The 18,454-nt window shown below is 45.4% G+C and overlaps 1 protein-coding gene across 1 annotated transcript in view; it reads right to left on the minus strand.

Annotated features, from left to right (window-relative positions):
- Positions 1–352: 352 nt before the first annotated feature.
- Positions 353–18,454, minus strand: part of cwc22 (CWC22 spliceosome associated protein homolog) — a 40,054-nt gene continuing 21,952 nt past the window's right edge. Inside the window, exons 15-21 of the mRNA XM_072444193.1 lie at positions 17,442–17,519; positions 14,113–14,265; positions 11,843–11,970; positions 11,148–11,249; positions 10,524–10,684; positions 1,253–1,337; positions 353–877 (exon numbers count right to left, since the gene is read on the minus strand). Coding sequence (XP_072300294.1) covers positions 433–877; positions 1,253–1,337; positions 10,524–10,684; positions 11,148–11,249; positions 11,843–11,970; positions 14,113–14,265; positions 17,442–17,519 — 1,152 coding nt within the window. The 3' untranslated portion in view covers positions 353–432. The remainder of the gene's footprint in view (positions 878–1,252; positions 1,338–10,523; positions 10,685–11,147; positions 11,250–11,842; positions 11,971–14,112; positions 14,266–17,441; positions 17,520–18,454) is intronic.

An 18,454-nucleotide genomic window follows, 5' to 3' on the forward strand; every position in this document is an offset into this window, starting at 1 on the left:
GGTCTGTGTTTCGTAGGTTCAAATGGACGTCATTGGACGGGAAGAGAAAACACCCACTTCAACTAAACTAGAATCATCAAAACTAATATTGTTTGACTTAAAAATAAATACATTAATAATAATAATAAAATATTTAACAGAATTAAGCATTTTTAAAAATAAATGATTTACTATATTTTTCCAGCGGTCTAAAAGAGTCAAAGGAGCAGCAGCACCTGCAGGAAACATCCATATTAACTAAAAGGATTTAAATTCTAATGCTGTAGCCAATATAGATTTATTTCATTATAAAATGATTATAAAAATCTGAAATCAACTTTTTTATCTACAACAAAAAGAAAAAGCCATTCCAAACATCTGAACAACTTTAATAGTTTATACATATATCAATCCCCACAGTTCCCACAATAGAAAAAGCGCCGTCTTCTGTCTTTAGTCCTTCCTGCGTCTCCTGTCGTCTCTGTTCCTGTCCCTGTTCTCCTTGTTACGCTCTCTCTCCCTGGTGTCCTCCATGCCCCTGTCTTTATGTCTGTCTTCTGCTTTCCTGCGCTCGTCCTTCTGTCCCTTGGGCCCATCATCGTCATCGCTTTCTTCTCGTCTGCTCCATCTCCTGTCCTCATGCTCTCTGTCCTCCCTCGCTCTGTCCTCCCTCGCTCTGTCCTCCCTCGCTCTGTCCTCCCTCGCTCTGTCCTCCCTCGCTCTGTCCTCCCTCGCTCTGTCCTCCCTCGCTCTGTCCTCCCTCGCTCTGTCCTCCCTCGCTCTGTGCTCTTCCCTCTCGTTTCTGTTGTCTTGCTCCTCTCTCATTCTCCTCTCGTCCCCTCTCTTGTCCCGTTTTTCTCTCCCGTCCCGCTCGTCCCCCCTCCCGCCCCGCTCGTCCCTCCTCCCGTCCCGCTCGTCTCGCCTACCGTCCTCCTCGTCTCGCCTCCCGTCCTCCTCGGCCCCCCTCCCGTCCCTCCTCCCGTCCCGCTCGTCCCTCCTCCCTTCCCGCTCGTCCCTCCTCCCTTCCCGGCCTTCTCTCCTCCCGTCCCCCTCGGCCCTCCTCCCGTCCCGCTCGTCTTTCCTGCCCTCCCCCTGGGCCCTCCTCCCGTCCCGCTCGTCTTTCCTCCCGTCCCGCTCGGCCTCCCTCCCGTCCTGTTCGTCTTCCCTCCCATCCCGTCCGTCTCTCCTCGCGCCCCCCTCGTCTCTCTCGTCCCGCTCATCTCTTGTCCGCCGCTGTTTGTCCTTCTGCTTGCCTTTGTCCCTGTGGCCTGACCTGTCCTCTTTTTCTACTTGACTTTTCTTGCTTTTCTTCTTAGTTTGCAGTTTCTGTTTCTTCTTTTTGTGCTTTTCATCTGATTCTATAAGAAACGGAAAAACAATGTCTCAGTTTTAGACATATATAGACATTATTACAAAGGAGCTAACTTGGGCTAGCAGACATTAGCATAAATGATGGACTGGAGATGAGCATCCTTGGCCTTATTGCATCGTGCACTTCAATAAGTAGCTAAACTACAGCTATATCGCTTTTGTAAACGGTCTGCACTGGCTTGCATTTTAATACTGTCTTTATTGTTCTTTGTAGGGCTGCAACGATTATTCGAGTTAATCGAATAATTTGATTACAAAAAAGCTTTGATTATTATTTTATTGCTTCGATGCTTCGTTTAATTTACATATTTTATTAAAAACAGGTGAATCTGTGGCGCACGGAACGACTTGTGGCGCTTTTGTTCCTCTCGGAGCTTCTTCCTGAAGCAACTGGAGCACGACAGAGAGAGCGGCGTGTTTGAAACTCACGAGTGCGACACATGGATCTATTATAGGTGCGACACATGGATCTATTACAGGTGCGACACATGGATCTATTACAGGTGCGACCCATGGATCTATTACAGGTGCGACACATGGATCTATTATAGGTGCGACACATGGATCTATTATAGGTGCGACACATGGATCTATTACAGGTGCGACCCATGGATCTATTACAGGTGCGACACATGGATCTATTACAGGTGCGACCCATGGATCTATTATAGGTGCGACACATGGATCTATTATAGGTGCGACACATGGATCTATTATAGGTGCGACCCATGGATCTATTATAGGTGCGACCCATGGATCTATTACAGGTGCGACTCATGGATCTATTATAGGTGCGACACATGGATCTATTACAGGTGCGACACATGGATCTATTACAGGTGCGACACATGGATCTATTACAGGTGCGACACATGGATCTATTACAGGTGCGACACATGGATCTATTACAGGTGCGACACATGGATCTATTACAGGTGCGACACATGGATCTATTACAGGTGCGACTCATGGATCTATTACAGGTGCGACACATGGATCTATTACAGGTGCGACACATGGATCTAGTATAGGTGCGACCCATGGATCTATTATGGATCTATTATAGGTGCGACCCATGGATCTATTATGGATCTATTACAGGTGCGACACATGGATCTATTACAGGTGCGACTCATGGATCTATTACAGGTGCGACTCATGGATCTATTACAGGTGCGACTCATGGATCTATTACAGGTGCGACTCATGGATCTATTATAGGTGCGACTCATGGATCTATTATAGGTGCGACACATGGATCTATTATGGATCTATTACAGGTGCGACACATGGAGCTATTACAGGTGCAACTCATGGATCTATTATAGGTGCGACACATGGATCTATTATGGATCTATTATAGGTGCGACACATGGATCTATTATAGGTGCGAATCATGGATCTATTACAGGTGCGACACATGGATCTATTACAGGTGCGACACATGGATCTATTATAGGTGCGACACATGGATCTATTATGGATCTATTATAGGTGCGACACATGGATCTATTACAGGTGCGACACATGGATCTATTATAGGTGCAACACATGGATCTATTATGGATCTATTATAGGTGCGACACATGGATCTGTTACAGGTGCGACACATGGATCTATTATAGGTGCGACACATGGATCTATTATAGGTGCGACACATGGATCTATTATAGGTGCGACACATGGATCTATTACAGGTGCGACACATGGATCTATTACAGGTGCGACACATGGATCTATTATAGGTGCGACACATGGATCTATTATAGGTGCGACACATGGATCTATTACAGGTGCGACACATGGATCTATTACAGGTGCGACCCATGGATCTATTATAGGTGCGACCCATGGATCTATTATAGGTGCGACCCATGGATCTATTATGGATCTATTATAGGTGCGACCCATGGATCTATTACAGGTGCGACACATGGATCTATTATAGGTGCGACCCATGGATCTATTATAGGTGCGACCCATGGATCTATTATGGATCTATTACAGGTGTGACACATGGATCTATTACAGGTGCGACCCATGGATCTATTACAGGTGCGACCCATGGATCTATTACAGGTGCGACCCATGGATCTATTACAGGTGCGACTCATGGATCTATTATAGGTGCGACACATGGATCTATTATAGGTGCGACCCATGGATCTATTACAGGTGCGACACATGGATCTATTACAGGTGCGACTCATGGATCTATTACAGGTGCGACACATGGATCTATTACAGGTGCGACCCATGGATCTATTATGGATCTATTATAGGTGCGACCCATGGATCTATTATGGATCTATTATAGGTGCGACCCATGGATCTATTATGGATCTATTATAGGTGCGACCCATGGATCTATTATGGATCTATTACAGGTGCGACTCATGGATCTATTACAGGTGCGACACATGGATCTATTACAGGTGCGACACATGGATCTATTACAGGTGCGACACATGGATCTATTACAGGTGCGACACATGGATCTATTATAGGTGCGACCCATGGATCTATTATGGATCTATTATAGGTGCGACACATGGATCTATTACAGGTGCGACACATGGATCTATTATAGGTGCGACTCATGGATGTATTATGGATCTATTATAGGTGCGACACATGGATCTATTACAGGTGCGACACATGGATCTATTACAGGTGCGACACATGGATCTATTACAGGTGCGACACATGGATCTATTACAGGTGCGACACATGGATCTATTACAGGTGCGACATATGGATCTATTATAGGTGCGACACATGGATCTATTACAGGTGCGACACATGGATCTATTAAAGATGCGACCCATGGATCTATTATAGGTGCGACACATGGATCTATTATAGGTGCGACTCATGGATCTATTATAGGTGCGACACATGGATCTATTACAGGTGCGACACATGGATCTATTACAGGTGCGACACATGGATCTATTACAGGTGCGACACATGGATCTATTACAGGTGCGACACATGGATCTATTACAGGTGCGACACATGGATCTATTATAGGTGCGACCCATGGATCTATTTTGGATCTACAATAGATCCATGGGTCGCACCTATAATAGATCCATGTGTCGCACCTATAATAGATCCATGTGTCGCACCTATAATAGATCCATGTGTCGCACCTGTAATAGATCCATGTGTCGCACCTGTAATAGATCCATGTGTCGCACCTGTAATAGATCCATGTGTCGCACCTGTAATAGATCCATGTGTCGCACCTGTAATAGATCCATGTGTCGCACCTGTAATAGATCCATGTGTCACACCTGTAATAGATCCATGTGTCGTACCTGTAATAGATCCATGTGTCGCACCTATAATAGATCCATGTGTCGCACCTGTAATAGATCCATGTGTCGCACCTGTAATAGATCCATGTGTCGCACCTATAATAGATCCATGTGTCGCACCTGTAATAGATCCATGTGTCGCACCTAAAATAGATCCATAATAGATCCATGGGTCGCACCTGTAATAGATCCATGAGCCGCACCTATAATAGATCCATGTGTCGCACCTGTAATAGATCCATGTGTCGCACCTGTAATAGATCAGTGTCGCACCTGTAATAGATCCATAGGTGCGACACATGGATCTATTACAGGTGCGACACATGGATCTATTACAGGTGCGACTCATGGATCTATTACAGGTGCGACTCATGGATCTATTACAGGTGCGACTCATGGATCTATTACAGGTGCGACTCATGGATCTATTATAGGTGCGACTCATGGATCTATTATAGGTGCGACACATGGATCTATTATGGATCTATTACAGGTGCGACACATGGAGCTATTACAGGTGCAACTCATGGATCTATTATAGGTGCGACTCATGGATCTATTATAGGTGCGACACATGGATCTATTATGGATCTATTATAGGTGCGACACATGGATCTATTATAGGTGCGAATCATGGATCTATTACAGGTGCGACACATGGATCTATTACAGGTGCGACACATGGATCTATTATAGGTGCGACACATGGATCTATTATGGATCTATTATAGGTGCGACACATGGATCTATTACAGGTGCGACACATGGATCTATTATAGGTGCAACACATGGATCTATTATGGATCTATTATAGGTGCGACACATGGATCTGTTACAGGTGCGACACATGGATCTATTATAGGTGCGACACATGGATCTATTATAGGTGCGACACATGGATCTATTATAGGTGCGACACATGGATCTATTACAGGTGCGACACATGGATCTATTACAGGTGCGACACATGGATCTATTATAGGTGCGACACATGGATCTATTATAGGTGCGACACATGGATCTATTACAGGTGCGACACATGGATCTATTACAGGTGCGACCCATGGATCTATTATAGGTGCGACCCATGGATCTATTATAGGTGCGACCCATGGATCTATTATGGATCTATTATAGGTGCGACCCATGGATCTATTACAGGTGCGACACATGGATCTATTATAGGTGCGACCCATGGATCTATTATAGGTGCGACCCATGGATCTATTATGGATCTATTACAGGTGTGACACATGGATCTATTACAGGTGCGACCCATGGATCTATTACAGGTGCGACCCATGGATCTATTACAGGTGCGACCCATGGATCTATTACAGGTGCGACTCATGGATCTATTATAGGTGCGACACATGGATCTATTATAGGTGCGACCCATGGATCTATTACAGGTGCGACACATGGATCTATTACAGGTGCGACTCATGGATCTATTACAGGTGCGACACATGGATCTATTACAGGTGCGACCCATGGATCTATTATGGATCTATTATAGGTGCGACCCATGGATCTATTATGGATCTATTATAGGTGCGACCCATGGATCTATTATGGATCTATTATAGGTGCGACCCATGGATCTATTATGGATCTATTACAGGTGCGACTCATGGATCTATTACAGGTGCGACACATGGATCTATTACAGGTGCGACACATGGATCTATTACAGGTGCGACACATGGATCTATTACAGGTGCGACACATGGATCTATTATAGGTGCGACCCATGGATCTATTATGGATCTATTATAGGTGCGACACATGGATCTATTACAGGTGCGACACATGGATCTATTATAGGTGCGACTCATGGATGTATTATGGATCTATTATAGGTGCGACACATGGATCTATTACAGGTGCGACACATGGATCTATTACAGGTGCGACACATGGATCTATTACAGGTGCGACACATGGATCTATTACAGGTGCGACACATGGATCTATTACAGGTGCGACATATGGATCTATTATAGGTGCGACACATGGATCTATTACAGGTGCGACACATGGATCTATTAAAGATGCGACCCATGGATCTATTATAGGTGCGACACATGGATCTATTATAGGTGCGACTCATGGATCTATTATAGGTGCGACACATGGATCTATTACAGGTGCGACACATGGATCTATTGTAGATCCAAAATAGATCCATGGGTCGCACCTATAATAGATCCATGTGTCGCACCTGTAATAGATCCATGTGTCGCACCTGTAATAGATCCATGTGTCGCACCTGTAATAGATCCATGTGTCGCACCTGTAATAGATCCATGTGTCGCACCTGTAATAGATCCATGTGTCGCACCTATAATAGATCCATGAGTCGCACCTATAATAGATCCATGTGTCGCACCTATAATAGATCCATGGGTCGCACCTATAATAGATCCATGAGTCGCACCTATAATAGATCCATGTGTCGCACCTATAATAGATCCATGTGTCGCACCTATAATAGATCCATGAGTCGCACCTGTAATAGATCCATGTGTCGCACCTGTAATAGATCCATGTGTCACACCTGTAATAGATCCATGTGTCGCACCTGTAATAGATCCATGTGTCACACCTGTAATAGATCCATGTGTCGTACCTGTAATAGATCCATGTGTCGCACCTATAATAGATCCATGTGTCGCACCTGTAATAGATCCATGTGTCGCACCTATAATAGATCCATGTGTCGCACCTGTAATAGATCCATGTGTCGCACCTAAAATAGATCCATAATAGATCCATGGGTCGCACCTGTAATAGATCCATGAGCCGCACCTATAATAGATCCATGTGTCGCACCTGTAATAGATCCATGTGTCGCACCTATAATAGATCCATGTGTCGCACCTGTAATAGATCCATGTGTCGCACCTAAAATAGATCCATAATAGATCCATGGGTCGCACCTGTAATAGATCCATGAGCCGCACCTATAATAGATCCATGTGTCGCACCTGTAATAGATCCATGTGTCGCACCTGTAATAGATCAGTGTCGCACCTGTAATAGATCCATGTGTCGCACCTGTAATAGATCCATGTGTTGCACCTATAATAGATCCATGAGTCGCACCTGTAATAGATCCATGTGTTGCACCTATAATAGATCCATGAGTCGCACCTATAATAGATCCATGTGTCGCACCTATAATAGATCCATGTGTCGCACCTGTAATAGATCCATGTGTCGCACCTGTAATAGATCCATGTGTCGCACCTGTAATAGATCCATGAGTCGCACCTATAATAGATCCATGTGTCGCACCTATAATAGATCCATGGGTTGCACCTGTAATAGATCCATGTGTCGCACCTGTAATAGATCCATGTGTCGCACCTATAATAGATCCATGGGTCGCACCTATAATAGATCCATGTGTCGCACCTATAATAGATCCATGTGTCGCACCTGTAATAGATCCATGTGTCGCACCTATAATAGATCCATAGGTGCGACCCATGGATCTATTATGGATCTATTATAGGTGTGACACATGGATCTATTACAGGTGCGACACATGGATCTATTACAGGTGCGACACATGGATCTATTATAGGTGAGACTCATGGATCTATTATAGGTGCGACTCATGGATCTATTATAGGTGCGACACATGGATCTATTATAGGTGCGACACATGGATCTATTATAGGTGCGACACATGGATCTATTATAGGTGCGACACATGGATCTATTATAGATGCGACACAAGGATCTATTACAGGTGCGACACATGGATCTATTATAGATGTGACACATGGATCTATTATAGATGCGACACAAGGATCTATTACAGGTGCGACTCATGGATCTATTATAGGTGCGACTCATGGATCTATTATAGGTGCGACCCATGGATCTATTATAGGTGCGACACATGGATCTATTATAGGTGCGACACATGGATCTATTACAGGTGCGACACATGGATCTATTATAGGTGCGACACATGGATCTATTACAGGTGCGACCCATGGATCTATTACAGGTGCGACACATGGATCTATTACAGGTGCAACCCATGGATCTATTACAGGTGCAACCCATGGATCTATTACAGGTGCGACACATGGATCTATTACAGGTGCGACACATGGATCTATTACAGGTGCGACACATGGATCTATTATAGATGCGACACAAGGATCTATTATAGGTGCGACACAAGGATCTATTATAGGTGCGACCGGGAAGAGTTTTGTTTGTAAAAGAGCACGCTGCCGCGAGCAACCACCACAAGGAGCTCCTGGAAACAGCAGGAGGACCGCGACCGTGTTACAATAACCAAACACCAGCATCACTGTCCCACACGCAATGTTTTACAAACATGACTTATTTTAAATTAAGCGACAGAAACGCAAATGAATTCAAACTGTAACTGTTACAGTCTGGTGAAGTTAATTAGTCCTTTATATATATTCTTTATATATTCTTTATATACAAACAGAACTCTTTGGACTGAAGAGAAATGTTGCTGTTTTTGGGACAAACTTATGTGAAATTAAGAATAAAATGTGTTTTTTTAGGCAGAAACTCAATTTATTTGTTTATAACATTTATAAACGTTATAACGTTTATTTAAAAAACGATTTAATATGCTTTTAAATGGTTTACGGGATGTACAAAAAAATTAACCGATACATCGATTAATCGAAGAAAAAAATCGATCGATGAATCAATTACTAAAAGAATCGATAGCTGCAGCCCTAGTTCTTTGTATAAGGAAGACACTTTGTCTGGTGGTAGTTTTTTTTTAAAGTGTTTTTGTTTCACATGTTTAACTGCAGTGATTAGCACGAGAAGAGCAGAGTTACTTTCTAAACGGTTAATGCAGTTTTCATGACTGTCGCCTTATTGTCGCAAGCATTATTTGTCATAGTTATGGCTCCTCTCCCAGTTTTGTCATTTTACATTGCAATGTCTTAACTTTGTTAGCATTAGCCTCTTTCGGGTGAAGGCTGCACGTGAATGTGAATGAGGCCTGTTGAGCCCTGGTACAGTCTCTGCTGTACTGAGCCCTGGTACAGTCTCTGCTGTACTGAGCCCTGGTACAGTCTCTGCTGTACTGAGCCCTGGTACAGTCTCTGCTGTACTGAGCCCTGGTACAGTCTCTGCTGTACTGAGCCCTGGTACAGTCTCTGCTGTACTGAGCCCTGGTACAGTCTCTGCTGTACTGAGCCCTGGTACAGTCTCTGCTGTACTGAGCCCTGGTACAGTCTCTGCTGTACTGAGCCCTGGTACAGTCTCTGCTGTACTGAGCCCTGGTACAGTCTCTGCTGTACTGAGCCCTGTTGAGCCCAGGTATAGTCTTTGCTTTGGGACTGAGCTCTGTTGAGACTGGTATCTGTCTGGTTGGACTGCCTGTCCTCTGACCACTGTCTTTGGAGAATATTGCTGGTTCTCTGGGTTCACACATTGAGTTCTGAACTCAGGATTCATGATTTTGCCGGCCGATATTCGGTCATTCACTCAGAATCCTTGCGTTTACGCACCAAGATGCTGCATGAAATGAGTTAGCGAATGCTATAAAGCCTCTGATCGGCCATCCAAGTGTCATAGGTGTGACGTTGTTGGTATTGATACGCAAACTACACATGCGCGAAGGGATTGGTTCAGTGCTTAAAGGTCGCCTCTGGTGGTCATCTGGGATTCATAGAATGGTTACATTCGATTTATGGAAGCGCAAACAGCACAGGAGATTGGTTTGGCCTTCAGCTAACAAACGATGGTCAGGTTCAGAATTGTGCATTTTAAAAACATGTTCCAGAGTATTTATGACCTGTTCCTGTTTAAAGAACGCTGGAAGTGCTGTACCTGAAGAGCTGCTGGAGGAGTCTGAAGAGGAATCTGATTGGCTGGAGGAGTCTGAAGAGGAGGAGTCAGATGAGGAGGAGTCTGAGTCAGAGGACTCCACTTCCTGGTTCTGGGTCATGATCATTTTGGGGGCGTTTTTCAGATGTTCCCTGAGTTCATCTCTGAAAGAAAACACACGAGTCAGTGATCAGGACGTCACCATCACATCGTGTCCATACAAAAGGAACACAGCCACAATGACAAAAGAAACAACAAAATAACTATTTAACACAACATTATAGTACTAATTTTAGTCACACACTGATCTGTTGGATGCAGGTCCCGAGTCAGCTGCACAATTATTTTGGGGGTCCGGCCTGAAAGGTTTGGGAAATTTCAAGATAGGACTTGAACCAATTTAGGGCAGTACCAGTGAAGTCGTCTAGTCCACTAAATCTAGTTTCAGGACCAAGTTTTGTATGGATTTGCATCTAATTTTAGATACTTTTAACAACCCTATCAAGTAGTGATAATCATTTACGAAAATCCCCCAAAAATGACTCAAAGTAAATGGCATTGGCTGTGCATAATCTTTGCTACAATTTGCTTTGTTTCATTCTGTAATCAGATTTGTCTTCAACTTACGTGAGTCCTCCCAGTCCGATGGAGGTGAAGAAATTGATGGCAAAGCGCGTGTTTCTGGGATTGTCCCGTGGAAACAGACCTTCAAAGAATGGCTGAAGTGTTCTGGAAGATGCACAACAGAGACACAATAAGGACGGCATTCCTGTCACAATTTAACATGAAGACAAATGGTAACTATGGTTAGCAGGGTCCAATCCGATCTATGGGATATTATCAGCAGACATTGGGCATTAACACACAGTTGATATCCGTTGTTGATATTAGTATTATTATAACAGGGGTCTCGCTACGATGGCGCCCCCGCCATCCCCAACATGATCAATCAAAATGGCCAGCCATCCGTTTTGACATGTGGAGAAAATAAACCATCCCTAAAACCCGGCGCGGCCAGCGCCCCCAGGGCCAGCGCGGGAAGCGCGACGGGTGCAGGGAGCGCCGCCGTGGCCAGCACGGCTAGCACAGTAAAGTTGGAAAAACTTTTTTTGCTGCAAGACGCGGCGCAGCAACCAATCAAGAGATTACGCTGCCTACGCTCTACCCGGAAGAAGGACCAAAACAAACCCTCCATGAGGTTTCGGCCAATCACAGAAGACGTAAGATTCTCACTGAGACGAAAGCATGTGTACTGCTTCTGTCATTCTGATCGTATCGGCCCCTAAAAATCCAATATGGGCCCAAATGTTTAGTGTCCTTACAGGTCTTTGAGCCGCTGGTTGAGTCTGGGAAGCCCCATGAATGCACACAGCTCCTGGAAGAGGATCTTCACAAAGATCCTGCTGGAGGAGGTGGTGGTCTCCTCACTCATCTTAATGCACTCCAGAACCTGAGCAGAGAAAAAAAAACAACGATTTAAAATCTCGATTGAAGAAGTAATATTGAGTAATGAGTAAAATTGCCTCTACCCTGAGATTTTGGCACAATTTACATTTTATTAGGTGATCCTGTTTTCTGTTTGCTGTGTCTTTAACGTAAGACATATTATATCTACATGATATAAAATAAACTTTTTTTTTTGAGCTTTTAACCATGTAACCTAACCATTAGTTTACTCCAAAGTTTTATTTTAATTGAATCATACATGTTGGAGTAATCCTGTATTGATTATTTGATGTAAGACTCTAAGAGGGTGACACATGTAGGGTTCAAAAACATAATGCTTTATTTCAGTACCGGGTCCTGTGTGTGACCCAGGAGATAAGATACTTGATCAGATACGTGATAGTATAAGATCGGCCTCTTTTTTTTTTAATTGTCTACATTCTGGTGTTTCATCCATTATAAAGGGGACTTTGTGGTGGGCCAAATTCAAAATATTATACCATGGAGACACATACATATTTTTGATGCTTGGAAAGGATGACATCATATAAATATGTACGTTTGAGCATTAAAATGTTAATGAGCATTAAGGTGTTCATGGGTTTGACGCCATATGCAAGAACATTTGATTAGCCGTCATTTGGCACCACTTTCAATGTTCAATGTTCAATAGCATCATCCTCTGGGGAGCTAAAGAACACAAGGACATAATATCCAGAATTTTGCAGCGTTTTGAAAAAACTACATGGGTCTTGAGGCATAGCCAAGGTCCAAGATGAAAGTACCTGGTATATTTAGTTAATTTAGACCAGTTTGCATAAGTTTGATGAAAAAGGTCTAATGGCACACACAGTAAGTTATGGTCAGTCCCATAAACCTTCTCAGAGTTTCATCCGAGTCAAATTTTAAAATACTGCCATGTTCTTTAATCGTGCATGTTTTGTTCAAAAGCTTGAACAAAACCTTCGGGACCCTCGAGGGTCGTTTATAGACGGCCATAAAAATCACACCATTTTTTTTTGTACTTTCAAAACTCAGATCTCTTCATCTACTTCTACATTTCTTATGTGTAAGGTTTATTTACTTTATAAGGTAATTTTGTCACTAAAGTCCACTTTTTTCCAAAATGAAAAGTGTGAAGTGGACCACTTGAGCGAAATGTATTAGACCCGAGCATATGTCAATTATGAATGCAAAACAATTTTTTGTGGAGTATTTGTTTTGAATGGGAGAGGTTTATGTAGAAAAGACACTTGTCACCTCGAGGGTCCTCATGATTAAACAGCCATAAAATCCACATAGATTATAAGGTAAACGATTAAAAAAAAGTTTAAAGTGTTTTTAAAGTAAATATATGCATCATATATACAACTTTTATACATGTTTGCATAGAGTAGAAGTAGATGAAGAGATCGGAGTTTTGAAAGTAGAAAATAATACGAATCTATGTAGATTTTATGGTCGTTTAAAAGTGGGGACCCTCGAGGGTCCTGAAGGTGAGGAGAGGGTTAAGTAAGATCAAAAGTTCATTGTGAATGTATTTTACAGTTTAAAGTTTTACTGTGAAGAGAAAATTTCAAATCGGGGACCGGAAATGTGCCCCTGAATAAAAGCCATGCTCACGAAATTTACAAAGAAAATAGAAATTGCACATGAGATATTTACACATACAGTACACGGTGATGCGCCAGAGTCAGAGAGAGTCAAGTCTGGCCAAAAAAGTCTAATTTCAATGCGGCAGGTTCTAAACTGCAGATCGCCGTATATCAGATGTCCGCGCTGCGTGTGCGTCTTTTACGCTTCGCCGCGTCTAGAGTCACTTCCTAATTAGACTCATTTCTCAGTGAATATGAGTCTGATTGTAATAAACACACAGCGTTTTGAAGCTTAAAATATAGAAAACACGTGTCCTCAGGAGAGCGCTTCCACTGTCTTCTTCTACAGTGTGTCAAACGCTTGCGCTTCCTGCTAGAGTGCCCCCCGGTGGCAATTAAATCTATAAAATCTATATCAGGGTTCAAAGCGTGGGGAAAACGTAGTGGCTTAAAGTCCCAAAAATACGGTAAATAAAAAATGTTTGTTCATTTTGCATGTTGATGTCATAAGTGTGTGCTTGACAGAGTGTGTGTGTAAGAGGTGCACGTACACTCCAGGGCACAGAGTCGGTGTAGAGTAGGTGGGCAAACAGGCGGGCCACGTTCCTCAGCTTGTTGGTCTCCAGGCGGTGGATGGTCTCGTACTGCTCTGTGAAGATGGCTTCGAAGCTCTCCATGTAGTCTTTCTTCAGAAGACAAAACCTCTGCGCGCACACAAACACAGGCCGAATCACACACACACACACACGCAGGCCGAATCACACAGGCCGAATCACACACACACACGCAGGCCGAATCACACACACACACACACGCAGGCCGAATCACACACACACACACACGGGCCGAATCACACACACACACACAGGCCGAATCACACACACACACACAGGCCGAATCACACACACACACACACACACACACAGGCCGAATCACACACACACACACACACACAGGCCGAATCTCACACACACACACACACACATACACAGGCCGAATCTCACACACACACACCCAGGCCGAATCACACACACACAGGCCGAATCACACACACACAGGCCGAATCACACACACACAGGCCGAATCTTACACACACACACACACACACACACACACACACACACGTCGAATCTCACACACACGCCGAATCACTCACACACACACACACACACACACAGGCCGAATCACACACACACACGCAGGCCGAATCACACACACACGCAGGCCGAATCACACACACACACACACACACACACAGGCCGAATCACACACACACACAGGCCGAATCACACACACACAGGCCGAATCACACACACACACACACACACACAGGCCGAATCACACACACACACAGGCCGAATCACACACACACACACACGCAGGCCGAATCACACACACACGCGCGCACGCAGGCCGAATCACACACACACACACACACACGCAGGCCGAATCACACACACACACACACACACGCAGGCCGAATCACACATACACACACACGCAGGCCGAATCACACACACACACGCAGGCCGAATCACACACACACGCAGGCCGAATCACACACACACACACACACACAGGCCGAATCACACACACACAGGCCGAATCACACACACACAGGCCGAATCACACACACACACACACACACAGGCCGAATCACACACACACACAGGCCGAATCACACACACACACACACGCAGGCCGAATCACACACACACACACACACACACACACACACACGCAGGCCGAATCACACATACACACACACGCAGGCCGAATCACACACACACACGCAGGCCGAATCACACACACACACACGCAGGCCGAATCACACACACACACACACACACACACACACAGGCCGAATCACACACACACAGGCCGAATCACACACACACAGGCCGAATCACACACACACACACACACACAGGCCGAATCACACACACACACAGGCCGAATCACACACACACGCAGGCCGAATCACACACACACACACACACACACACAGGCCGAATCACACACACACACAGGCCGAATCACACACACACAGGCCGAATCACACACACACACACACACACACACACAGGCCGAATCACACACACACACAGGCCGAATCACACACACACACACACGCAGGCCGAATCACACACACACGCGCGCACGCAGGCCGAATCACACACACACACACACACACGCAGGCCGAATCACACACACACACACACACACGCAGGCCGAATCACACATACACACACACGCAGGCCGAATCACACACACACACGCAGGCCGAATCACACACACACGCAGGCCGAATCACACACACACACACACACACAGGCCGAATCACACACACACAGGCCGAATCACACACACACAGGCCGAATCACACACACACACACACACACAGGCCGAATCACACACACACACAGGCCGAATCACACACACACACACACGCAGGCCGAATCACACACACACACACACACACACACACACACACGCAGGCCGAATCACACATACACACACACGCAGGCCGAATCACACACACACACGCAGGCCGAATCACACACACACACACGCAGGCCGAATCACACACACACACACACACACACACACACACAGGCCGAATCACACACACACAGGCCGAATCACACACACACAGGCCGAATCACACACACACACACACACACAGGCCGAATCACACACACACACAGGCCGAATCACACACACACACACACACACACACACACAGGCCGAATCACACACACACAGGCCGAATCTTACACACACACACACACACACGCCGAATCTCACACACACGCCGAATCTCACACACACACGCAGGCCGAATCTCACACACACACAGGCCGAATCACACACACACACACGCAGGCCGAATCACACACACACACACACACGCAGGCCGAATCACACACACACACACACACGCAGGCCGAATCACACACACACACGCAGGCCGAATCACACACACACGCAGGCCGAATCACACACACACGCAGGCCGAATCACACACACGCAGGCCGAATCACACACACACGCAGGCCGAATCACACACACACACACAGGCCGAATCACACACACACACACAAGCCGAATCACACACACACACACACGCAGGCCGAATCACACACACACACGCAGGCCGAATCACACACACACACACACGCAGGCCGAATCACACACACACGCAGGCCGAATCACACACACACGCAGGCCGAATCACACACACGCAGGCCGAATCACACACACACACACAGGCCGAATCACACACACACAGGCCGAATCACACACACACACACACAGGCCGAATCACACACACACACAGGCCGAATCTTACACACACACACACACACACACACACACACAGGCCGAATCACACACACACACACAGGCCGAATCACACACACACACACACACACACACAGGCCGAATCACACACACACAGGCCGAATCACACACACACACACACTGGCCAAATCACACGCACACACACCGAATCACACACACACACACAGGCCGAATCACACACACACACACAGGCCGAATCACACACACACACACAGGCCGAATCACACACACACACACACACACACACAGGCCAAAACACACACACACACAGGCCGAATCACACACACACACAAGCCGAATCACACACACACACAGGCCGAATCACACACACACACACAGGCCGAATCACACACACACACACACAGGCCAAAACACACACACACACACAGGCCAAATCACACACACACACACAGGCCAAATCACACACACACACACACACACACACAGACACACACAGACACACACAGACACACACACCTGTATAAACTGCCATAGACATGATGGTTTTGGTTCTTACCCCGGCCAACAGCCCAAAGAACTTCTCGTAGGTCCTCTGCTGAGCGCAGCAGTCCAGGATCATGTTACAGAGCTCCTTCTGCTCAAAACGACACATTGGCTCTTTAGTCAAGATGAATTGTGACAAGTGAAATTAACATACCTACACAAAACAGTGGAAATAATCGTGATATGGCGGTTAAGGCAGGACACTAGAGCAGGGGTGTCAAACATACGGCCCGCGGGCCGCATCCGGCAACCCAGACGTTTTAATCTGGCCCACCAACCATTTCTAATGTATATTTATTAATTGTCAATAGATTCATAGAATCTTATTTACATCCGTAACCTTCGTTTTTATCGCTAAAACTACACGTCCCACAAACCCTGCCAGCTGGCGCCCCTCCCCAGCGCGGCTCTGCACTGCTGTGCGTGCTGCCGAGGGAGAAGTGCTGGGAAACAAATTTACAGCAGAGGTCAGCGAGGAAAGAGAAGTGTGTTTTTGGGAAACACGTGGAAGAAAGAAAGACGGTTTTGTGGATGTAAGAGCTGTGCTTTTAGATAGAGGGCCGTCTTTCCGTATTTTGGACGGGGTATTTTAAAATGTGGACGGGACATTTCATATCATAAATCACATCAAAAGTCCATGTTCCTGTTCCTCCTGCTGCATGAATATGGACTCAGTCTTTCACCTGCTGCAGATTTGTGCAACAGTCTCCACAACTATTACTAGGCTGTAAGAAAGCTATTTATTTCTTATATTTTGTATTGTTTTATTTTGAACATAATATTCGGCCAGCAACTGAGGGTAGTTTGGTTTGATGGAACACTATTTTTAAAGGCCAGAGGGGCAACTTATCCTCCTTAGACGCTCCACGTTTGTTTGTATTTAGTTGTGTCAGTTCAGGTGAACAGAAGACTACAGACCACTACAGACCACTACAGATGACCACAGACGACCACAGATGACCACAGACGACCACAGACGACTACAGCCGACCACAGATGACTACAGGTGACTACAGACCACTACAG

This window comes from Eucyclogobius newberryi, unplaced genomic scaffold, assembly GCF_026437365.1.
Source record: "Eucyclogobius newberryi isolate DKJ021-1_F unplaced genomic scaffold, fEucNew1.0.hap1 SCAF_14, whole genome shotgun sequence".
Classification (NCBI taxonomy): Eukaryota; Metazoa; Chordata; class Actinopteri; order Gobiiformes; family Gobiidae; genus Eucyclogobius; species Eucyclogobius newberryi.